General features: G+C 40.7%; 1 protein-coding gene across 1 annotated transcript; it reads left to right on the top strand.

Moving 5' to 3' along the window:
- The first annotated feature begins 22,563 nt into the window (after positions 1-22,563).
- LOC132605116 (MATH domain and coiled-coil domain-containing protein At2g05420-like) lies at positions 22,564-23,981 on the top strand. Its single transcript, XM_060318379.1, has 3 exons — positions 22,564-23,065; positions 23,154-23,320; positions 23,523-23,981. Exons 1-3 carry the CDS (start codon positions 22,959-22,961, stop codon positions 23,606-23,608), a joined length of 360 nt encoding a protein of 119 aa, XP_060174362.1. The 5' UTR covers positions 22,564-22,958; the 3' UTR covers positions 23,609-23,981.
- The last annotated feature ends 1,958 nt before the right edge of the window (positions 23,982-25,939 follow it).

Below are 25,939 nucleotides of genomic sequence, written 5' to 3'. Positions count from 1 at the left end.
ATATCTTTAGCTGAATGTAAAAGACCAAGACTACAGAAAGATGAATAACGAAATAGGACGATTATCAGAAGGAGGATCAACACAGTGAGGGTGAGAGGGGATGATCAGGATGAACAGAAGAAGCCTCGAAAGCAAAAAGAATGGATTGTACAGAGGCAGTATATTCTAAAAGGCAAAGTGGTACTAAGTTAGGAATAGAGTTCCTCATGCGAAGAATAAAGGATTAACCATAAAAGGGGAAGGAAATAAGATTAATTGAGGAGGAAGGAATGTAAAGGAATAAGAATGAGAATAGAGAGAAAAGGAAATATACGAAGTACGCGCACTTAAGAAAAATGTATCTCCTACGAATATCATGTACCAAGTTAGAACGAGTAAAGTATATGAAGTAAAAAGTTGAAAAGAAAAAGATGATTATGAGTTATGAGTTTACTGTACGACAATAAAGCGATAGAGTAAAGCTATCATCAATGACAAGTATACTACGATTATCATTGGTTTTGAAATCAGTGTTGAGTGCAAAACAAGATTAAAAGAATATGAGGCATAAGGGGTATTAGGGGCGTATGAGACTTAGGCCCTGGAAAACAAAGATGACGTTACAAGTGAATTTTGAGCGCCGAAGAAGAGGGCAACTGACATTAGATGGCTGGTATGGATAACTATACCTACTACTAATGTGAGCATCCCTATGGGGCGGAAAGTTGTTAATTGGAGCGGATTTAGATATTGACTTATAACTACCAAATGAGCTAAGTAAAACACATTCTTGTTCGGATTGCTATGCCGGTTGTATTACTTGGTTACAAAAAAACTGCAAGATGAGTATGTTAAGGCCTCCCACCTGAATTATCGTACCTATAAATTATGGGAAACGGCATAAATGAGATGTAGTATAGTAAGGGATACATGAATTCAAGCTTTGAAGGTAAGGCAGCGGATTTGAGAATGGTACAAGTAAAACCCTTAAAGGGGGGAAGCGAGCAAGGAAAATACGAGTGTAGAAATTGAAACGATGAACACGATGATGTGATAGATATAGACTCTAAAACAAAAGTGAGAGTTATGCAGGAATGAGTCTAATAACCAGTAAATAAACGGACACGAATTGAGCGGACATCTGTGACTGTACGAGAAACCATTCGCGAAGACCTTGAGCCCCGTGATATTGAGAGTAAATAACTCAAGGGATATTGTAAAAGATGGCGATACTATATTAGAATAGAAGAAAAGGTACTAGCGGTAAAGTCATTGTTACTAATATTGCTACTTATAAGCGACAATTAAGAAAGAGACCTAAGGTTTTCTATGGTAGAGCATAAGATATGAAAATCAAGGAAAAAAATAAAGGAAGGAAGAAAGCACGACGAGATAAGTTGCTACGGATAGACAAAAGACTTTTGAGTGTGAATGATCACCGAGCCTAGTCATAGTCGGGTACGCGAAACACTGAACCTTTGTAGTCGGGCATGCTATGTAAATGATGTGAATATGAATATGACCATGGATACGATATGTAAATGAGTACGATTATGAATACGGATGCAGATATGGACACATGTACCTATATAGATGTGTATGTACACAAATCACGCAAGAACAATTATGTAACTTGCAAGTAATTATATGTCACCAATGAAACCAAGTGGGTACTTAAAAAGAGGAGTAAGAGGTAAACAAGAATAGTGTGGTCACGACACCCCCGGGTCAGTTGAAGGAAAATATATGGTAAATTGAGTTGAAATGTTGAGTTGGGATTATTGTTAGGGATAAATAAGACAATTACTTTGAATATGACAATAGGTACATGTTATACGCTTACTACAGTAACCCTGGGATGTAACAACTTACGAATGCAATAAGATCACTGAATGAAAGGGAAGCTTAGTCCCCGATGCATTAGGCCTTATGAGATTGTAGGCAAAATAGGCAAGATGGCTTATGAGTTAGATCTACCATCCATGCCTTGATGCTTCGTAAATATGTTAGAAATCCTACTAGGATCATGCCAGTAAATGATGTTCAAGTAAAAGAAAAGTTGACCTATGAAAAGGTACCCATTGCCACATTAGATAGGCAAGTACGAAGACTTCAAAATAAAGAAGTGGCCTCAGTTAAGGTCTTATGGTAGAATAACAACCGAGAAGAATGACTTGGGAAGCGGAAGAGAAAATGAAATCCACATATCCGCACTTATTCCAATCCCCTGAAGAGATTCAAGATGAAACACTAACATTATAAGGTATGTATGCTTACTTTTCATGCTTCTGGTCGTGTGTGGCCATAAATATATTGTTATTGTGTTGTGGCCCTGTGAGGCAATATTATTATGGGTTGTTGTGACAGGACGGTAGTGCCATGTTACAGGGGAAACTCTGGCTAAATTTTCGTAGGAATCCCGAGTATTTAACATTCGAGGACGAATGTTCCAAAAGGGGGGAAGAGTGTTACACCTTGGAAAATTTCGCGCTACCAAGGTCGTAGCCAGCGTAGTACGGGCCTGAGGAAGAGCAAAGTTATGCGAGGATTAAGGATAAAGGTTATATTATAAGAGTGTACTAATGGTATACATATGACATTTGGAGACCATATGGGTTGAATTGATTCATATGTCACTTGTCGAAAAGCCCTCGTTGCTGTAAGCTAAGTGGGGCCCACACACCAGAGTTGAGGAAGTATGACGAGATATAAGAGTAGTACATGAAAAGTTGAGGAAGTCCTAAGAAGGACCCATAAGCCAAATATGGGCATAAGCCACCCAAAAGGACGATTTAAGGAAACACTTTCGGATGATCTGACTTGGAGGGGCCAAAACACCATTATAAATTTGGAATTTGGAAAAACACTAAGAATTACAGTTGTAGCTAATTTAAAGATATTTCCAACCATATGTCGTGGGCCCTCACACGATATCGGGATCAAGAGTTATGACCTTTTTACTGAACGAAATGATGAGAACAACTTCGGAAGGAACTGTGAGTTCCACGACCACAACCACGGGTCGTGAAACTTTCCACGGACCGTATACTGGTCCGTTGAATGCCCAGCAGATATGAGGATTTCCTGGTGGTGATCCACAACCTGATCCACGAACCATACAATATTCCACGGACCGTGGAAGTGTCCGTGGAAGTCCCGACAGCCTGAACTAAGTTCAACTATCTAATGAAGTTCCCACATCATCTATTCCATTTCCACACTATTCTATCTCTCTCAAGGCTTCTAGAAAATTCCACACTCTTCATCCACAAGAACTCAAGAAATATTGGTGATTAATTTCATCAAACCAACAAGAATCAAGTGGAAGAAACACATTAAAGTTCATCCAAGTCAAGGAATTCCTATGGAAGTGAGTTAGGGTTTTGGAGCAACAAGAGAAGTTTCACTCAAGGGTTGTTCATCTATCATTTAAGGTGTGTTTTATGACCATTCCATGTTGTTTAAGGTATTGGAAGGCTAAGACACTTGAATTGTAGAAAGATATAGAAAAATGGGTTACAAATGAGTGAATAGTGTCATTGTGAAATAGTAGTTGGATTGAATTATGAATATTGGTATGTTGTGATTGTAAATACGTTATGAATGACATTTAGAATGTGGAATAAGTATTATATGTGAGAAAATGCAATAATGAGCCATGACCATGATTATGGAGAAAATGAAGAGAAATTGTGAAATGCGGATAGTGTAGACGAATGATGATTGTTGTCTATTATTTTGTGAATGTTGTTATGGTTGTTTGGGAGTTGATATAGAATATGGGAAAAGTTGTATAAACAAAGGAAATGCTGCCCAAATCTTCCTAGAAATAGTAATCACGTTTAAGTAATCGATTGGCTAACGTTCATGCGACTTCTCTTGAAGGTAGAAATGTGGGCATCAAAGGAGAACAAGCATGTGATATATTAGTTAAACGACAAAGGTATGTGAGGCTAGTCCTTTCTTTCTAAGGCATGAATCTTATGTCATGAATTTCCTCCTTCTTCACGAATTTCCCATCTTCAAGAAAACTAAGAGCCCTTGTTCATGAATAGCCATATGACATAAGAGATACATTGTGAGTACGATAACGATGATGATAAGTTTGAGTCTAACGAATCTAGAATCCATGATACGATGATCCTATAAAGCTAATGATGCTATCTACAACCCATTGATGTCTTTATTGTATACACTCACCTTATATGCTAATCCCTTCAAGGTGAGGCAGAATGTCAACGAATGCTCCATAATGAAATCGGGGGATCACGACCTTATATCACCTCGATAAAGTATAACTATCCTTGAGCTATTATGCATGCATTATGATAATAGTATTATAGGCCTATGATATGCACATGATGATGATATTACACCGTGCCTATATGGCCGGGCAGACACCGCTAAGGCAGGCAGACACCGCTAAGGCGGGCAGACATACACACCACTATAGTGGGCAACTTATACCCCGGACGCTGGAGGCTTGGACGCAGGCTTATACATTACACACCGTACCTATATGGACGGGTAGCTTACACACCGTACCTATATGGACGGGCAGCTTATACATTATCACACCGTACCTATATGGACGGGCAGCTTATAGATTACTGCATACATGAGATGATGGTGATTATGAATGAGTCAGCATGTGCTATTTCTTCTATAAGTTACAGTCATATACAGTTGCTCCTTATTGATGCTTCCTTTATCTCATTGATGTATCATTATTGTTTATGCCTCTCATACCCAGTACAATATTCGTACTGACGTCTGTTTTCTTTGGACGCTATGTTCATGCCCACAGGTAGATAGGGAGGCGATCCAAACTCGTAGGAGCTATAAGCTCATTTAAAGAGCACTCCATTTTTCGGAGGTGCCATGGATTATTGTTTTGGTATATATGTATATGTATGTTTTAGGCACGACGGGGTCCTATCCCGTCCTTATTTCTAGCACTCCAGTAGAGGCTCGTAGATACGCAGTGTGGGTTATATGGTCTCGCAAGGTCACTACTGTATATGTGCATATATGTGTATATTATCATTTTGATAGCCGAGAGGCTTATGTATATAAAAGTACTTATGTTCTCAAATGGAAAATGGTTTTTCTTATAATTTGCGTATAAATTTGGTAAAAGAGCATTATATGAGTATGATGAGTAATAGAATGAGCGGTGCTCGGTGGTTAGCCCTGGGTACCCGTCGCGGCCCCTAGTCGGGTCGTGACACGAGCCACTGATACCCATCGAAGTCAGTGAACCAGGTTTAAGATTTTCACATGCTACGAAATACTGGAACCGCGAAGCAATAACTACTAGTCTGAATCTAGTGGACGAGAAGAAGGAAGCTGCCTACGTCCGGTTAGCAGCTCAAAAGCAAAGGATGCAAAGATATTATAATCGAAGGGCCAACCTTAGGTACTTTCACATTGGGGACTTGGTCTTGAGGAAGGTTACACTTCACACCACGAACCCTAACGAAGGAAAATTGGGCCCGAACGGGGAAGGGCCATACATAGTCACTGGCATTACCTGGAAAGGTTCCTATCAGCTCCAGAGTCAAAATGGAAAACAACTTCTAAACAGCTGGAGCGTGGCAAACCTAAAATGTTACTATTGTTAAAGGTACAAGTAACCTTTTATTTTTCTATTCCTTTTAGTCTAACCATGCAGGCATACGTCGAAGTGGGCATCGGAAGCAGCACAATGGAAGCTGAGAAGTCATAGACTTGGGACTGAAAGCATGTGCTGCACTCTTTTTCCCTTCTATCGATTTTGTCTCGAAATGGGTATTCCCGCAAGGTTTTTAATGAGGCAACGTCGTACAGCGTGCTACTAAAATATATAAGACCGGTCAAGAATTGGGGACTGGAGATTCCCCACATCGGATCAATAGTACCTGAGCCCTCAAACTTCAGACATAAGTACTAGGGGACTATCATACCCCGGGCTAATCAATACCTATGTAAAGCCAAGGCTTAAACGATAGGATTTTATGTAAGGGCCAAATGATCGATCGAATCATATCCAATTAGCTTGTTCTTGCCACAACAACGATTGCAATTTTGTCTTCGGTTCCATCAATAAAATGAGAAAATTCCTCAAAAGCATCGTCTTGACTGAAACTGTCCTTCGCATTAATATTACATTTCATCGGACCCCCAAGTATTCGGAACGTGCAAACTAAAAGACTACGGTCTAAATAATTAAAGACTACGGTAAAAGACTACAGTCTAAATAGTTAAAACTACGGTTTAAAAACCCGAAAACAACAACCTAGATTGTCTAGCCAATTACGGGCAAAACGAGGACCGAAGTCATTTAGGATTTCGACCCAATCACGTTATGCGAATCAAGGACGTCTAAGTTCACAAACAAGGCCTTTTGTATGCCACATATTCATCAACTTGCTAGCAGTTAACGAACAACCTCGGTATCGTCATTAAAAATTGATACTAAGATGATATCACAACGGTGACACTCGATATCGACTCACTGCCATTCTAAATTTTATTTTTTTGCTAAGGCAATGATACATGTTGAGGCAATAGCGCGTATCGGACAAACATTAAACCAAGCTAATCAATGTTCTAATTCTTAAACATAGAATACAAGGCAATGATGAATGGTGAATAAGCTGAGCAAAATCTTTTTGTATATATATGTGTCAAGATTTACAAAGGCCCAGATAACGACCTCGAGTTTTAAAATACAAAAAGAAACCTAAGACTCCTAAGCTTGATCATCGCCCGAGCTCTCGGTGTCACCCTCCGCTGATTCGAGGTCACTATCCGATACCTCAGGATTATACACGGCCTTTACCTCTGCCTCGATCCTCTTTGCTTCCTCGATCTGACCCAAAAAATCCAACCCGATGGCATGAATCTCTTCTAGGGTCTCCTTCCGGGATAGGCACCGCATATACTCGGCCTGGGTGTCGCTAATCCTCTCGGTTGCGGTCACGTCGGCTTTATACTGAGCTAAGATCCCATCATAACTCGAGATTTGGCCCAGGGCCTCTTTATGCTTAGCCCACAGATTGGCAATATCCCGGCCAAGGTTGTTACGCTCAGACTCGGCCAAAGCAAGTTTAGACCGAAGTTTATCAGCTTGCTCTGTCACCACAAGAAGCTGATCCTTGACAGCGTCCCGCTCGGTGGCAACACCAAACATTTCATTCTTGAAGGCCACGAGCTCAGGCTTGACCTCGTTAAGCTCCGAACGAAGTTGGCTTATCTGGGTCACATAATCCCGGGCCTGAGAAGGAGTAGCGCTAGCATCGGCTATTAACTGCTTCCCACAAATTTCGAAAGCCCTTACCTTCTCAGCTAGGAGGTCATGTTCCCATTTGGCCTCGATGGCCTCATTCCGGGCCCTATCCAAATCTGACTGAAGGGTGGAGGGGTCAGGGAAGCTCAAGATGTAATTCAGGTTTTGCTCGTAGAGGTTCCTAAGCAATTCTGCCTCTTGAGTCTTCTTCTCGAGCTGATCTTTATGATGGTCCGTCCCCAACCTCAGTCGGTCAAAGCTTTCATGATGAAGCACGGAGGCCTGGAAAAATTAAGGAGCAGTTGTTAGAACAAGAAAGGAAAATAAAGCTAAGTATAAAAACGGAAAAGGGAAAAATGCATACCCGGTTCAAAGCTTATTGAGCCTCGTTGAAAAGACAGGATTCACCAACCTCCATCATTTTCTTCCGATCCTCTGCAGTCGCCAGAGGGTACAAATAACATGTTCATATCAGTCGGCACCGTAAACTAGACCTTCCTTCTTCGATTCGGGTCCACGCTTGGGGCCGAAAAAGATTTCTCTAGTCGAGGACCGGAATTAACCCCAAAATGATTGGCTACAGGGATGGGCAGATATTTGAACCCTGAATAGATCTCGACTGGGATATCATCTTTCTCGGGCAAATGACCGATTGCATCTTCTGGTGAGGTGGACCCTTCGGTCATCTTGCTTTTGGCATTAGATTTCTCGGACTGAATGACCATTGGTCGAGGCGGCGAGTCCTGTATACAAATAATAGTCTCAGACAAAGCCACAGCTTGTATCGGAAGGACGGAACCTATACCATATAAGGGTGGAATATAAGGTACCTTCGAGCCTGAGAAGGTAGGCGCCGCCCTCGATCTAGCCGCTGCGGCTGTCTCTCTCCCCGATCCTCAGACGGGTGAAGACTCAGAGGCAGCATCTTTATTTTTTTGAGCCTGGCGGCTCCTTATTTGAACTTTCCTCCAATGGTGGATTGGTTTCGGTGGAGCTTCTCAGCTCTTAGGTTGGTTTTTTCCTCAAAAGGCTGGTGCCTGACTAACGGTGTGCCCTCATCATCAGAGTGGTTCTTGAGCAGGTCAATGGCCTAGAAACCCAGAACACGAGCCCGGGCATCTTCCTCAGAGGCCACCTTATCGATAAGCCTCGATCTCTTTTTGCCCTCGGAAGGAGCACCAGAAGATTCGAAGGGTCGTCTTTTCCTCTTATCGATCCTATCTTCCTCGGCGACCTTAACCCGAGTTCGCAGATGGGTAGGGGGATTAGAAGGTCCTTCGGTGTTGGATTTATCATCCGAGGCCTCTTCTTCATCATGCCCCCAGATCTTGGTGGCCTTTGAAAGGCCTGCAAAGAAGGAAGAACAAAATTAGTAAGTAAAGTATGGTGTAATGTAAGAGAGAAGGTAGGAACCTCGGCTAGAAGCTCACCATGATTCTCGGCCTCCCATCGGCCTTGGATAACGAAGCTAGTTGCGTCCAGCGTAGGTGAGTTGAGAGCAGATAGTCCCATATAGGTCGTTATGGCTTCAGCGTGCTCAGGAATAACGACCTCCATATCTTTCCAACCGCAGTCCTTCTTGACCTGCTCGAGTTTATTTCGAGGAATCGTGCACATATAGTCTAATATATCAGCAAACCGTTCCCTTTGCTGAGAAAGCCTCTCGACCTTGAAATCCCAGGTCCTTACGTAGTCAGATAGGACAAAATCTGACAACTTCGATTCCGGTTTTGAAGCCGAAGAAGTCTCACCAGTTTTTGTTTTCGAAGACTTGGTCATTGTTCTGGAAAATAGCAATGTTTAAAGGTTTGGTATGAAGGTTTGAAGGTTTAGGAAGATCTGTTGAAGCTATGAAGTTGGGAATATGAATTTATGAACTTATGAGCGTATGCAAAGGCACGGTGGTAAAATTTTGGGAGTAAAATTTCTGAAAGTTGAAAGTGAAAGGAAAAGTTTGGCTTTTATAGAGGAAGGCTGAGACGGTTAACATTCCGTAACCGACTTCTCGCCCAACCGGGTCATGACGCGTAACTGGTGTCAGAGCGACGTGACAGATGGGACTCTGATATTATCCGTTTATATAAAACTTACAAGGGAAGGAACCGGACATGCTTCCGCTTCTCATCGCCTCGTGTTATCTAGCTACGGCGATACTTGTTCAACCGTGATCGAGGGTGATCAAGTATCGATCATAGCCAATTATGGCATGGACAAACTAGGAACACCGAGATGGAACAAGGAGCAGCTAAACATGGGGGGGGTCGTTAACAAGATGTTTTAATATTTCCCGCGTTACTTCAAAACTTACAAGTCAAAATAACCATGGGTCTAGCATTGCAAAAACATAAACAAGGGTAAAAGTTCAAACGGAAGACAGAAGTCGTATACATTCAACAAAGCCCGGTATCAGACCAGTCAACGAATTTCTATTAATTTGCTTCATATAACGAGTTCCCGATTTTCTCGGATACATCAGTCCAACAAAAGAAAAATGTCCTAATCTACGGCCCTAAACTAGAAACAAAAGGGAATCCCAAGTCGATATAGTAGGCGAAAGGTTGAGAACTTCGGCCTATACCTTAGGGTGCTAAAACAGTATGAAACATTGACTATACAGTCCAGGGATTGTCCTCGGGAGCAGCCGAACTGGGGATATTTGGGTCCGGAAGGTCTTCCTCATCAAGAACTACCGTCGATGGTGGTCCACCACGGGGTATCTCCGTTCGAGTCTCCCTGATATGGCGCGTTCTGACTCAAGAACCAATCCCTGAAGGAATGGCTGATATTCTTGTAGTAACACGTAAACTGGGCGTCCTTGCCGATGCAAACGACGCCTTTCTTCCCCGAACGGCATCCTCGATGCCCTCTTCGACAATGATTTTTCCTTTTGAAGATCTTTTTGTTGGGAGTCCTGAAAATCGAAGAATTGGGGTTAGAATACGATACAGAAAGATATGAAATCCCACAAACAGATAGAAAATTACCATGGTTTTTGCCCTTCCACCCTTCGAGTGCCATTCTCCTCCAAGAACGGCCTGAGTTACGAAAGGCTCTTAAAAGTGGGACTACCCATTCAAAGATAGTGATGACAAGCTCAGGTTCGATTGGATTAGGGGTAGGGTTCCATATCTCCGGGAAATCTGCGAATAAAAGGAAGTGAAGTTGGGCCTACGTATCATCACAAACCGATGTATCCATCCCCGGTCACAATCATTTTTGGGTCTATGAGGCCTCGAGTTCCTCGAATAAGCAAATGAACTATCCCCCCCTCAGATTATCCAGGGTACGTATATGTGTAACAAATGATCGAGGGTGAAGAGAACCCTGGCTAGGTTAGCCAATATTTCGAAGCAGTACACAAGCCTCCAAATTTGTGGGGCGATTTGGCCAATAAAAACTCGATATCAGCAACAAAAATCCTCGATCACTCGAGGAATGGGAAGAGAAAACCTGATGGCGAAAGGATAGGTATAGGTCATCGAATAACTGGCCACGTGATGATTGATCCTCATCCCTCTCTCAACAGGGCGGACATCGACATCCGCACCAAGGTTGCAATCGCCCCTAATTACGGGGATGGTAGCCTCGTCAATGAAAGTTTCGAATTTGTCCACAGGGTTGAGATGGAAAGATATTTTGCAGTCATTCTCATATCTCAATCCGACTGGAAGGATATCCGCAGCAAGTGATTTTAGGTCCTCCACAGAACCGATGGCCCCCGTCGCGGACAAAGGCGATGAATGTGATGGAGACACAGAATGATCCTCGCCTTGAGTTAATAGTGGTAGAGAAACCATGGCTAAGATTAACGCGTGATGTCTAGCGGAGGAAGATAATGTTTTAAGGAAAAGGATTCAGAACTGAAAGGATACGGAACTTGGCAGAAGAAAATAAAAGATATTCAAGAGAAAATAAGGTTTAGGGTTTAGAGTCAAAGTGCATGGTAAGGAGGAGACTTGTGGGCTTTATTAAAGAGGAGGATGCAAAATTTTTTTGAGGGATTCAAGGACTCTGACGACGGGCGGATTCCCAAGAAGGATTAGGCGGCTGAAATAATGATGGAATGGATTCTCAAGAATGATTAAGCGGCTGAAGCAATTATCAAGCTGACATCGGGCATAATGCAAGGATTTGAAAGGAACGACTTTTTCTGGACAGATATGCATGGTCTTGTCATGACCCGACTAGGGGCCGTGACGGGTACCCGGGGTTAACCACCGAGCACCACTCGTTCTACTACCCATTTGCTCTCATTCATGCATCTTATGCTCATAACCATGGTAATTATTATCATTTGAAACATATTTACTTTATATACATGAGCCTTTCGGCTATCAAAATAATATACATACATATGTATACAATGAGGAACTTGTGAGACCATACTACCCACACTGTGCATCTACGAGCCTCTACTAGAGTACTAGACATATGGACGGGACAAGACCCCGTCGTTCCCAAAACATACATATACATATATACCAAAATAATAATTAATGGCACCTCCGAAAAATGGAGTGCTCTTCAAATCAGCTAATAGCTCCTACGAATCTGGATCAAGATCACCTCCCTGTCTACCTGTTGGCATAAACACATCGTCCAAAGAAAACGGACGTCAGTACGAACATTGTACTGAGTATGAGAGGCATAAACAATAATGATACGTCAATGAAATAAAGGAAGCATCAATAAGGATCATCTGTATCTGACTGTCAAATATGAAGGAAATGATGCATGCTGGCTTACTCATAATCATTATCATATCATATATGCATAAATGTATAAGCTGCCCGTCCATATCGGATCGGTGTGATAATCATTAGCATTAGCCTGCGTCCAGGCCTCCCGCGTTCGGGGTACCATATCATGCCGCCCACTAGTGGTGTCTGCCCATGCCATCTGGCCATGGTGTATAAGCTACATGCCTTAGCGGTGAATGCCCAGCCATATAGGCATGGTGTTATATCATCATCATAATATGCTCATTATAATACATGCATAAAGACTCAAAGACCACTATACTTTATCGGGGTGATGTAAGGTCGTGATCCCCCGATTACATTATGGAGCACTCATTAACATTCTGCCTCACCTTGAAAGAAATAATATATAAGGTGAGTGTAAGCAATAAATGACATCACTAACGTTTTAGGAACATCATATCATGAACATCTAGAATCTCTATACTTTAACTCATCATCATCATTATTGGGCTCATAACATATCTCTTATCTCATGTAGCTATTCATGAACATAGGCTCACAGTTTTTCCGGAATGTAAGAAATTCATGAAGAGGAAGGAAAATCATAATATAGGGTTCATGCCTTAGAAAGAAAGGACTAGCCTCACATACCTTGTACGGTTAACTAATATATCACTTGATCATTCTCCTTCAATGCTCGCGTTTCTACCTTCAAGAGAGTTCGCATTAACATTAGTTAATCAGCTATAAGAACATTTTACTATTTCTAAGGAAAATTGGGCAGCATTTCCTTTGTGTCTACTACTTTTCCCACATTCTATATCAACTCCCAAACGTTCATAACAATATTCACAATATCGCAACAACAATCCTCAATCATCTACATTTCCCATAATTTACCATATTCCTTAAATTTCTCCACAATTATGGTTATAGCTCACTATCGCGTTTTCTCATATATAATACTTATTCCATGGTCTAGATGTCATTTATAGCATATTTACAATCACAACATATCGATAATCATGACTCAATCCAAATCTTTACCCAACAATGTCACAATTCCCATATTTATGACCCATTTTCTACCTCTTTGTACAATCCAAGTATTTCAACTTTTTCAACACCTTAAATAACATGTAAATACCATTAAAATCACCTTGGATGATGGATGAACAACCTTCGAGCGGAACTTCTCTTCTTGCACTAAAACCCTAACTCCCTTCTCTTGAGTTTTCTTGGCTTAGATGAACTTTTAATGGGTTTCATACACTTGATTCCATAGATTTGGTATAGTTGATCTTGGTTTTCCCTTGAATCCTTGTGGATGAATGATGGAGAAGGTTCTAGAGGTTTCTTGGTGTGTGGAGAAGTGAGATGAAATGAATTAAAATGATGGAGGGGTCCTTATATAAATTCTTAAAATCAGTCCCGACCGAGATATACGGTACGATCGACGGAGCGTCGATCTGGTCGTCGAAGTCATTAAATTTCCAGTGAGCAATCTGCCGCTTCCTTTCATTCTACGGTGAGAAGGACGGTCCGTCGAACTGATCGACGGAGCATCGATCTTTTCGTCGAATGGTCTTCGCTCTAGCTCAATTATACGGCACAATCGACGAAGCGTCGACTCGTTCGACGGTACAAAGAACGACCGTCGAACCCCCCTTTCACAAAACTGTGGTGAAGTTTCATTTAACGAACTTTTCTCCCTTGTCTCTCACTTCTTTGGAATCTTAATTAGAATTATTAAGTATCCCTTCTTACTTGTAGGGACATCACGTACACCTTAACTTACGTTAGTCCCTTCACCGCTCAGCAACCCAAAGTTCCGAGGTGTAACATTCTTCCCCCCTTTTTGGAACATTCGTCCTCGAATGTTATGTACTCGGGAATTCTACAAAAATTTTGCCAGAGTTTCCCCTGTATTATGGCACTACCATCCTGTCACAACAACCCATAATAATATTACCTCACAGGGCCACAACACAATAGAACTATAATTTGGCCACATACGACCAAAAACACGAAAAGTATGCATACATACCTCAAAATCTTGGTGTTTCATCATGAATCTCTTCTGGGGGTTGGAATAAATGCGAGTACTTGAACTTCATACTCTCTTATGCTTCCCAAGTCATTTCTTCCCGATTGTTGTTTCGCCATAAGACCTTAACTGAGGTCACTTCCTTATTTCGAAGTCTTCGTACTTGCCTGTCTAAAATGGCAATGAGCACTTCTTCATATGCTAGCTTTTCTGTCACTTGAACATCATCTATCGGAATAATTTTCGGGGGATCTCCAACAAACTTGCGGAGCATTGAGATATGAAAAACTGGGTGAACTGATTCAAGCTCTGAAGACAAGTCCAATTTGTAGGCTATATGACCCACCTTGCGGATAATTTTATAAGGTCCAATGTATCGAGGACCCAATCATTACCCCTTTCATTGGTGACACCTTCAAAAATACCCAATCATCAACTTGAAATTCCAAGTTTCGCTGGCAGTTGTCCGCATAAGACTTTTGGCGACTTTGGGCTGTCAGCAATCGATCTCGGATCACTTTGACTTTTTCTACCGCTTGCTGAATCAATTCAGGGCCTATTAGTTGTACTTCTCCTATTTCAAAGCATCCGATTGGGGACCTACACTTTCTTCCATATAGAGCCTCATACAGAGCCATTTGAATACTGGAATGGTAGCTATTGTTATATGCAAACTCAATAAGGGGTAAGTGGTCATCCCAACTACCACCAAAGTCCAAAACACACGCCCTTAGCATATCCTCCAAGGTCTGTATAGTACGCTCGGCTTGTCCATCAGTCTGCGGATAAAATGTCGTGCTAAGCTTCACCTGGGTACCTAAACCTTCTTGAAAGGACTTTCAGAACTTGGTTGTAAACTGTGCTCCTCTATCTGTAATAATGGATAGTGGAATATCATGGAGTCGCACAATTTATTTGAGATACAACCTCACATAATCTTCTGCTGAGTATGTGGTTCTAACTGGAAGAAAATGAGATGCCTTTGTTAATATGTCCACAATTACCCATATAGAATCATACTTGCCTCAGGAACGGGGTAATCCTACAATAAAATCCATATTGATCACTTCCCATTTCCAAGTAGGGATTTCCATTGCTTGCAATAATCCTCCTGGCTTTTGATGTTCGATTTTTACTTGTTGGCAATTTGGACATTGGGCTACAAATTCTGCTATGTCTCTCTTCATGCCATCCCACCAATATATCAATTTGAGATCGTGATACATCTTTGTTGCACCTGGGTGAATAGAATACCGAGAATAATGGGCTTCTTCCAAAATTTATCGGCGCAATTCTGCAACATTCGGAACATATAGCCTGCCTTGGTATCTAAGAATCTCATCCATCGAAGTTTTAAATGGAGATCTCTCTTTTTCATGAAGTGTGTCTCTATACTGGCTCAACTGAGGATCTTCATACTGACGTTTTTTCACTTTCACATTCAGGGACGAAACCGTGGGATTGTTAACACTAACTCCTACACTACTTGAATTGATTAGACATACTCCAAGGTTAGCTAGCTGATGGAGCTCATGAATCAATTATTTCTTCTCCGAAGGAACTTCGCATAAACTGCCCGTTGACCGGCGGCTAAGCGCATCAGCTACTACATTTGCTTTTCCAGGGTGGTACAAAATATTCACATCGTAATCTTTCAATAACTCTAACCACCGCCTCTGCCGCAGATTTAACTCCTTCTGCTTGAAAATGTACTGAAGACTCTTGTGATCTGTATAAATATCGACATTCACCCCATACAAGTAATGTCTCCACATTTTTAACGCGTGAATAACTGCAGCCAATTCGAGATCATGAGTTGGATAGTTCTTTTCATGTTTCCGCAGCTGTCTCGAAGCATAAGCAATGACTCTACCATGCTGCATTAACACACATCCTAACCCAACACCGGAAGCATCACAGTATACCACATAACCATCTGACCCTTCTGGAAGTGTTAAGACTGGAGCTGAGGTTAATCTGTCCTTCAACTCTTGGAAGCTGCGTTCACAAGCATCATTCCATTGAAATTTAGCTGACTTTTGGGTTAGGTTCGCTAATGGAGCTGAAATAGACGAAAACCCTTCTACAAACCTTCTGTAGTATCATGCTAATCCCAGAAAACTGCGAACCTCTGTAGGCGTCGTAGGCCTTGGCCAAGTCTTCACAGCCTCAATTTTCTAAGTATCAACTCGAATACCATCAGCTGAAATAACATGGCCCAGAAATGTTACGGAATTCAGCCAAAACTCGCACTTTGAAAATTTTGCATATAATTCTCGGGCTCAAAGAATTCCAAGTATGATACATAAATGATCCGCATGTTCTGATTCTGTGCGAGAGTATACCAGAATATCATCAATGAATACTATCACGAATAAATCCAAGAGCGGCCTAAACACATTATTCATCAAATTCATGAACACTACCGGGGCATTAGTTAATCCAAACGACATCACCCGGAATTCATAATGGCCATATCTAGTTCTGAAAGCCGTTTTGGGAATATCTTCTTCTCTAACTCTCACTTGATGATACCCTGACCTCAAGTCTATTTTAGAAAACCACTTGGCACCCTGTAGTTGATCAAATAAATCATCAATCCTTGCGAGAGGATATTTGTTCTTTATCGTCACCTTATTCAACTGTCTATAATCGATGCACATTCGTAGGGAACCGTCTTTCTTTTTCACGAACAAGACTGGTGCTCCCCACGGTGATGAACTAGGTCTAATAAATCCCTTCTCAAGCAAATCTTTCAACTGCGCCTTTAGCTCTTTCAATTCTGCCGGAGTCATTCGATAAGGAGGAATAGAAATAGGCTTGGTGTCCGGCAACACATCAATGGCGAAGTCAATTTCTCTTTCTGGAGGAAGACCTAGAAGTTCATCTGGAAATACATCCGGAAATTCATTCACTACCGGGACGGATTGGAAAGTTGGCGACGTTGTTTCGGTGTCATGTACTCGGACTAGATGATAAATAAAGCCTTTAGCTATCATCTTCCTTGCCTTAAGGTAGGAAATAAACCTACCTTTTGGATATGCTGTATTAACCCTCCATTCATGCACAGGCTTTCCCGGAAATTGAAATCGGACTATGTTCATTCGGCAATCCACATTAGCATAGCATGAGGCCAACCAATCCATACCCATAATCACATCGAAATCTAACATGTCTAGCTCAATTAAATCAGCTTTGGTCTGGCGATTGCATATCACAAGTATACAGTTTTTATACACTTATCTAGCTATCACGGGATCACCAACCGGAGTAGTTACCTCAAAAGGTTTGATTGGCTCAGGTTTCACCCCAATACGACCAGCAACATATGGAGTAATATAGGAGAAAGTAGAACCCGGATCTATCAAGGCATATACATCATGGGAAAATATGGACAATGTACCTGTAACCATATCTGGGGAGGACTCAAGATCCTGTCGTCTGGCTAAAGCGTACACACGGGGCTGAGTGGCACCTGAAGTAGATGCTCCCCCTCTGCCTCTACCTCTTCCTGTTGGGATCTGTGGAGTCTGCCCTACCGGGCGCACTGAAGATGAACCAGCTGCTGATCCTGTGGGCTGAACCCCAACTCTACCGCTCGTCGATGGGCAATCTCGCATCATATGCCCAACCTGACCATAGGCATAGAAAGCATCCGAACCTTGGCGACATTGTCCGGAATATAGTCTACCGCACTGGCTGCATCGCGGTACTGAGGGTCACCTCTGACTATAATCTCCCCTGAACTGAGAATCTGAGGCCCTCGAACTCTGACCCTGTCCTGAACGAAAGGAGCGATCAATCTCCTACCCGTAAATCGAGGAGGTGCACTAGTCACCGACTGGCCTGAATGTCTAGAATATGTCTGCATTGATCCCCCTCTATGATCACTTCCTGCCCCCATAGATCTATCCCTCTTGCTTTGCCTTCTATCGATATCACGGTCACCCCTTTGTGGTTGTTGTCGCCCCTCTAAATTCTGGGCATGGGCTTGTATTCGGGAAATATCCATCCCTTCTTGTAGCGAAGCCGTCAAACAATCATTGAAAAATTGTGGTCCCAAGCCACTCACAAACCTATGTACCCTATCTCCCATGTCGGCCACCATAGTCGGGGCATATCTAGCCAAAGAATTAAATTGCAGGCTATACTCCCGAGCACTCATACTTCCTTGCTTCAAATTTAGAAATCTATCCACTCTAGCTCGACGGACCTCGGGTGGCAAATAATGGCAAATGAAAGCATCTACCAATTCTTGCCAAACGGGAGGAGGCGCATTCTCTTTTCTCGATGCTATCCAATTATTATACCACAATACTGCCACATCTCGGAGTCTATAAGATGTCAACTCCACAGATTCAGTCTCGGAGGCATGAATAATCTTCAAGGTCCTCAACATCTCATCAATGAAACCTTGCGGGTCTTCATCCGGCTTTGACACGAAAAACTCCGGAGGATTTAAACTCATAAAATCACGGGCTCGGGTACTAGCTGACCTATCACTTGACCCGCATTCTGCCGCTGTGACTTGGTGGCAACCAACTGTGTCAATAGATGAATGGCCTCGATCACTTGTTGACCTGAAGCAACTGGTGGAGGAACTAGAGCTGAAGTTCCTCCTTGTTCTTCTACATTAGGCGAGGTGGAAGAAGTATTGGATGGGGCCTCATTATATGACTCGCCCTCTTCTACATTCATTGGCAGCTCTCTTTCTACCCGTCTTTTTGTCGTAGTCTTGCCCTTCTGAGCGGCTATAGTTTTTCCCTTTGGCGGAATTTCTGAAATCATAACACACTAGTAAAAGGGGAAAATCTTATAACACAGCTCTATCGCACGATCTCTTAAGATAAAAGATGGTCACTTTTCCTAAATGCCCTGTAGCCTCCTGTTTATTAGTGTGGCGCGCAACACACCATAAACAAGACTCTACTAGACACGGCTCGTAGACACTTCCTAGGACTGAACTGCTCTGATACCACTTTTGTCACGACCCGACTAGGGGCCGTGACGAGTACCCGGGGCTAACCACCGAGCACCACTCGTTCTACTACACATCAGCTCTCATTCATGCATCTTATGCTCATAACCATGGTAATTATTATCATTTGAAACATATTTACTTTATATACATGAGCCTTTCGGCTATCAAAATAATATACATACATATGTACACAATGAGGAACTTGTGAGACCATACTACCCACACTGTGCATCTACGAGCCTCTACTAGAGTACTAGACATATGGACGGGACAGGACCCCGTCGTGCCCAAAACATACATATACATATATACCAAAAGAATAATGAATGGCACCTCCGAAAAATGGAGTGCTCTTCAAATCAGCTAATAGCTCCTACGAATCTGGATCAAGATCACCTCCCTGTCTACCTGTTGGCATAAACACATCGTCCAAAGAAAACGGACGTCAGTACGAACATTGTACTGAGTATGAGAGGCATAAACAATAATGATACGTCAATGAAATAAAGGAAGCATCAATAAGGATCATCTGTATCTGACTGTCAAATATGAAGGAAATGATGCATGCTGGCTTACTCATAATCATTATCATATCATATATGCATAAATGTATAAGTTGTCCGTCCATATCGAATCGGTGTGATAATCATTAGCATTAGCTTGCTTCCTGGCCTCTCGCGTCCGGGGTACCATATCATGCCGCCCACTAGTGGTGTCTGCCCATGCCATCTGGCCATGGTGTATACGCTGCCCGCCTTAGCGGTGACTGCCCAGCCATAAAGGCGCGGTGTTATATTATCATCATAATATGCTCATTATAATACATGCATAAAGACTCAAAGACCACTATACTTTATCGGGGTGACGTAAGGTCGTGATCCCCCGATTTCATTATGAAGCACTCATTAACATTCTGCCTCACCTTGAAAGAAATAATATATAAGGTGAGTGTAAGAAATAAATGACATCACTAACGTTTTTGGAATATCATATCATGAACATCTAGAATCTCTATACTTTAACTCATCATCATCATCATTATTGGGCTCATAACATATCTCTTATCTCATGTAGCTATTCATGAACATAGGCTCACAGTTTTTCCGGAATGTAAGAAATTCATGAAGAGGAAGGAAAATCATACTATAGGATTCATGCCATAGAAATAAAGGACTAGCCTCACATACCTTGTACGCTTAACTAATATATCACTTGATCATTCTCCTTCGATGCTCGCGTTTCTACCTTCAAGAGAGTTCGCATTAACATTAGTTAATCAGCTATAAGAACATTTTACTATTTCTAAGGAAAATTGGGCAGCATTTCCTTTGTGTCTACTACTTTTCCCACATTCTATATCAACTCTCAAACGTTCATAACAATATTCACAATATCGCAACAACAATCCTCAATCATCTACATTTCCCATAATTTACCATATTCCTTCAATTTCTCCACAATTATGGTTATAGCTCACTATCGCGTTTTCTCATATATAATACTTATTCCATGGTCTAGATGTCATTTATAACATATTTACAATCACAACATATCGATAATCATGACTCAATCCAAACCTTTACCCAACAATGTCACTATTCCCATATTTATGACCCATTTTCTACCTCCTTCTACAATCCAAGTGTTTCAACTTTTTCAACACCTTAAATAACATGTAAATACCATAAAACTCACCTTGGATGGTGGATGAACAACCTTTGAGTGGAACTTCTCTTCTTGCACCAAAACCCTAACTCCCTTCTCTTGAGTTTTCTTGGCTTAGATGAACTTTTAATGGGTTTCATACACTTGATTCCATGGATTTGGTATAGTTGATCTTGGTTTTCCCTTGAATCCTTGTGGATGAATGATGGAGAAGGTTCTAGAGGTTTCTTGGTGTGTGGAGAAGTGAGATGAAATGAATTAAAATGAGGGAGGGGTCCTTATATAAATTCTTAAAATCAGTCCCGACCGAGATATACGGTACGATCGACGGAGCGTCGATCTGGTCGTCGAAGCCGTTAAATTTCTAGTGAGCAATCTGCCGTTTCCTTTCATTCTACTGTAAGAAGGACGTTCCGTCGAACTGATCGACGGAGCGTCGATCTTTTCGTCGAATGGTCTTCGCTCTAGCTCAATTCTACGGCACAATCGACGAAGCGTCGACTCGTCCGACGGTACAAAGAACGACCGTCAAACCCCCCTTTCGCAGAACTAACCAAAGCCCAGCAGAACTTCTTTGGAATCTTAATTAGAATTATTAAGCATCCCTTCTTACTTGTAGGGATATCTTGTACACCTTAACTTACGTTAGTCCCTTCACCGCTCAGCAACCCAAAGTTCCGAGGTGTAACAGGTCTACTCAGTTTTATCTGAATCCATTTCTCGCAGTTAATACTTCCCCTCAAAAAATGGAGGGACTATCTGTATACGGGTAAAACCGAGGACAAGGATATCCTCGGTTTCCCGACATAGGAATTGAGTTCGGTTCGGTTGGCTCCGGGTTGTTGAGTTCGGTTGGGGTCATGCACCGAGGTATGATGAGAAGGTAGTTGTTCGCCATAATGGAAAGGCCGAAATATCCGCCACCAGCCGAATATTCCAGCACCGATCTCTCCTATCAGATAACGGAAGATTGCATGCCTTATTTAGACTTGTACTAGGGTTAGGACTCCTCTACTATATAAAAGCAAAGTTTCAACAGTTTTTCCTCCATACGCGCACAAGTACAAAAACAATATAATTGTTAGAAAAGTGTTCATTCATCTTTCTAAGTGTTTCACTACTGTTCACTGTCCATTACTCTGCCATTGTGGTTCGATCTCGGTTCCCAGGACCCGAGGCCGCTCATTGTCCACTGTGGTCAGATCTTTTACATTTGTGTTTACTTCATTGTTTATCACATAATAACTCAATCGTATTAAATCAAATCGTTTATCCTTAGCACCGCGTACAAATTTAATTGATATCCATTTTTAGGATAAACAAGATTACCTAAAGATCCTCTAATCTTGAAGCATTTTATTCAAATCCCCTTAAACTATATATATTTGGTCCTAGTTATCCCTATACTTGACTTTTTTTTATAATCGTTACCCCCTAAAACAATAACTGGTCCTAATATTCTGTCTTTTACTTTTAATGAAGTAAAAACTCTTTGGGAGATCGTAATTTCTTATTACCTTTAAAATTTAGAAAATACAGGGCAGAAAGTAATAATGATGACTTTGCGAAAGATCAACTTGACGTTAAACATTCAAACTAATTGTTTAGTGTGAAACAGGAAAAATAATTGACATATGCAACAAGATGAAGGAAAACGATTGGAAATTGTAGTCAGTCGTGTTAATGAATTTTAAACATTTTATAGTATCAAAGATTACTGTCCAACCTTTGTATGCATGATCTATCTTGGTTTCTTCATTTCATTAAGGATATGAAAGTTTGATGAATTGTTGGACATAATGCCGGAAAATGATAATCTATCCTGATGGGAACAGAAGCGAAAAAGGAAGTGAACATATTTCAGTTTACTTGGCCATTTCGGGGACAAGTTCCCTGCCTGCTGGTTGGGGAGGTCAATGCTAAATTTACCTTCTTTTTGTTCTATCAACTCTGTAACAATTATTTTACAGTGCGAGGTACAATAGTAGTGTGTTATATATCTTATGCCCTAATTTTGGTTAAATGGATATTATTATCTTTAACTAAAATTGATTGATGATAGGCTGAGTTGACTCTACTGTTCTGCCTTGATTTAGGAAAAATGCAGCGCTTGCATTCCACCAAGTCCGAATGGGGACTTCCCAAATTTCTTCCTCACAAAACATTTAACGAGGCTGGATACCTTGTTGCCGACGACTGTGTCTTTGCAGCAGAGATATCGGTCAGCCAAGGCAGTGGGTCGGTCCGAGTGGGGAGGGAAAAAAAAAACGAGTTAAACCTATCCAAAGGCAACCTGTTGGTGAATGTTTGTCCATGGTAAAATCTAATGACTCATTTAAGAGTGAATGGAAGATCAATAATTTCTCAAATCTAGGGGTAGATTGGTATTCTGAAGAATTTACTGTGGGAGATCACAAATGGTAGTTCCTTCATCTCCTTGGCACATTGTTTTCCACCATCACTCATTTTGAATTTATTCTTTGCTGAACACTTATGTTTCTTGTGTAGGAAGCTCTGGTTATTTCCTAAAGGCAACCAGCAAAATAGGGGACATAACATCTCCATATTCTTAGTTTCTGTTCATTCCAAGGACTTTGATCACTATCAAAAACTGAAGGCAAACTACAGCATTTGCATCAATGATCAGATAAAGGGTGGAGGTCATAAGCGATTTTGTAAGACAAAAAATTGAGCATTACATGAACTTTAGTTCTTCTTCACATGGAATGTCTTTAATATCTCAAATCTTTTGTTTCTGTGAAATTCTTGCAAGATGAATACCATTTTAATTCAATGGTTAGTTTTCTTTTTAAAAATTAAATTCCTTTTTACATGTCTAATAGTTTCTTTATTTTATTTTATTTTTTGTTTTGACAGGTTGTACTTGGTTTTCAACTACAAGGACGATGAATAATGGTTATCCTGGTTTTATGCCTCTAACTCAGTTACATGATGAGGAATGAGGTTATATTGTCAAAGATTGTATCGCGGTGGAGACTGAGTTGGAAATCGTGTTTAAGCATAGGGTTAAGAGCTTAGTTATCTTAGACTAAGGTTTATTGTTTAGTAATAGCCGCAGGTGTCTCCCTATACAGTAGATGCAGGTTCAAGTTCTCCTTGGCCTTCTATTTAATCGGGAAAAAAAGGCTATCTTCAAGTTGGCTAGTTATAGGAGTTGGTGGACATCTATGTTTGATTCACAAACTCCTTTTCAACTTCTATTTTAAATACTTTTTCTTTCCCCTTCAATTCAGATATTTTCGGAATGCCTAATTTGTGTTTATTTAAGGAAAAATGCATAATAATAGCCTCAGACTTGTGTTATGCTTTGTGGGAATCCTTTTACCCCCTTGTAATATCTCAACCAGATCTGTGATAAGTGAGTGAAACACATGCACGTGAATTTCCACTTAATAATTTTTTCATTTTCCCGCGTCTTCCCTGTTTCGCCATTTGCGTACCTTCTTCACCATCGAAGACTATCCAGGAGCCAACTCCAAAAAATCTGAAGAGTTTGACATAATTTTTTTAAAACCTTTTTTGCTATATATCTGTGTGAACATAATTATATCTGTTGCTATTTATTAGTGTTTTATGATGATATCTTGTTTTAAAACCTTTTTTGCTAATCGAAAAGGCTTATTAGATATGAAGTCGCATGTTTGCATTATATCTGTTGCTATTTATTAGTGTTTTATGATGATATCTTGGTTGAAGATTTAAAAGAAAATCTTGGCTGAAGGTGGTGTTTGAATGGTACCATGGTTTGTGATTGTATAAGGGAATGAGGTTCAAATCTACTCATTCCCTTCTCCTCAATCGAAAAGGCTATCTTTCAGTTCGCTAGTTATGATCGTCAAGTCTTGTGTGAACTTCAACTGAGTTACATGTTCTTTCAAATGTAACAAGCCTTATTAGATATGAAGTCGCATGTCTAGCATTTCTAGATATGAAGTAGTTATACTATGTAGGAATTGGTGGACATCTATGTTTGATCCTCAAACTCCTTTTCATACTTTAAATATTTTTTCTTTCCGCTTCAATTCAGATATTATTGAAATGCCTAGTTTGTGTTTATTTAAGGGGGGAAATGCATAATAACACCTCATACTTGTGTCAAGTTCTCAATTACACATTCGTACTTTGCAGGAGTTTTATTACCCCCATTGAACTTTATAAAAACGAAATAAATACCTCCTTAAAACACCAACCAAACAGATCTGTGATAAGTGAGTGAAACACAAGCGCGCGTTGTATTTCCCACATAATTATGTTTTCATTTTTACCCTTCTTCTCTTTTTTCACTATTTGCATACCTTCACCATCGAAGCCTATCCCGGAGCCAACTCCAAAATATCTGAAGAGTTTGGCATAATTTCTTTTTGACCTATTTCACTAATTATGTCTGTTGTTATATTATTAGAGTTTTATGATGATATCTTTGTTGATTGTAAAAGAAAAATCTTCGCTAAAGATGGTGTTTGAATGGTGACATGGTTTGTGATTGGGGCCTGTTGGTGGTCTTGTTTGAGAGAAACAATGTCTGTTTCTTTGGTCCAAAATTTGGAACGGGTGAAGAAATTAAATGCCGGGAAGGATAGGGTTTTTTTTTTTTTTAAATATAGAAAAAAAAATTACTGCCGGACCTCCAAATTGATGGTGAAAATGCAATAACAATTGAAAAATAAATTAAAGAAAATAAATATCTTCAGGCGCAGATATCTCTCTCTTTAAGGAGATTCAAGTCCACTGTAACAAACCTTTACCAGTCAGCAGTAATCTTCTTGATTTGTCCCTTCTAGGATACAACAGTCCGACAATATCGTACTACTCAACATACTTTGGACAAGATTTTGAGGCATCTGATTCCACATGAATGATCATTCCTATTAATATCCATTAGTGATTCATTAAAGGCTGAACTCATCGAAAGACACTTGTGGTTGGCAAGATCTTTCACTTAGACACCTCAACTAAACCTTGTTCGTATTATGTACTCAGACTACATTGAATTTGTTCCAAGTAGATACATTCTTGACAATCAGCTAAAATTACAAAGTGTGTGGGATACAACTCACGGGCAACTTGACATGATGACTAATTAAAAGAGGGCATGTGACATTTGGGTGCAAAATAATAATCTATCTATCATACTATATTAAAAGCATGAAGGGCCTTAGAAATTGTTGATTAAAATTTTTGTCCTTCATTAAATAACTCTACAATAGACAAAATAGTCATTTAATAATTTTTCTAATATTTAGAACTTAAAAATCTATTAAAATTTGATTATT

This window comes from Lycium barbarum, chromosome 8 (genome assembly GCF_019175385.1).
Source record: "Lycium barbarum isolate Lr01 chromosome 8, ASM1917538v2, whole genome shotgun sequence".
Lineage (NCBI taxonomy): Eukaryota > Viridiplantae > Streptophyta > Magnoliopsida > Solanales > Solanaceae > Lycium > Lycium barbarum.
The sequence above is the reverse complement of the archived record's forward strand: the minus strand, read 5'-3'. Positions and strand labels throughout refer to the sequence as shown.

Bases quoted from the DNA above. Each gene is read 5' to 3' on its own strand.
- LOC132605116 (XM_060318379.1), top strand. From the start codon at position 22,959: ATGGTAAAATCTAATGACTCATTTAAGAGTGAATGGAAGATCAATAAT. The intron at 23,066-23,153 runs GTAGTTCCTTCA...TTTCTTGTGTAG, and splicing joins ACTGTGGGAGATCACAAATG to GAAGCTCTGGTTATTTCCTA. The intron at 23,321-23,522 runs GTAAGACAAAAA...TTGTTTTGACAG, and splicing joins TGGAGGTCATAAGCGATTTT to GTTGTACTTGGTTTTCAACT.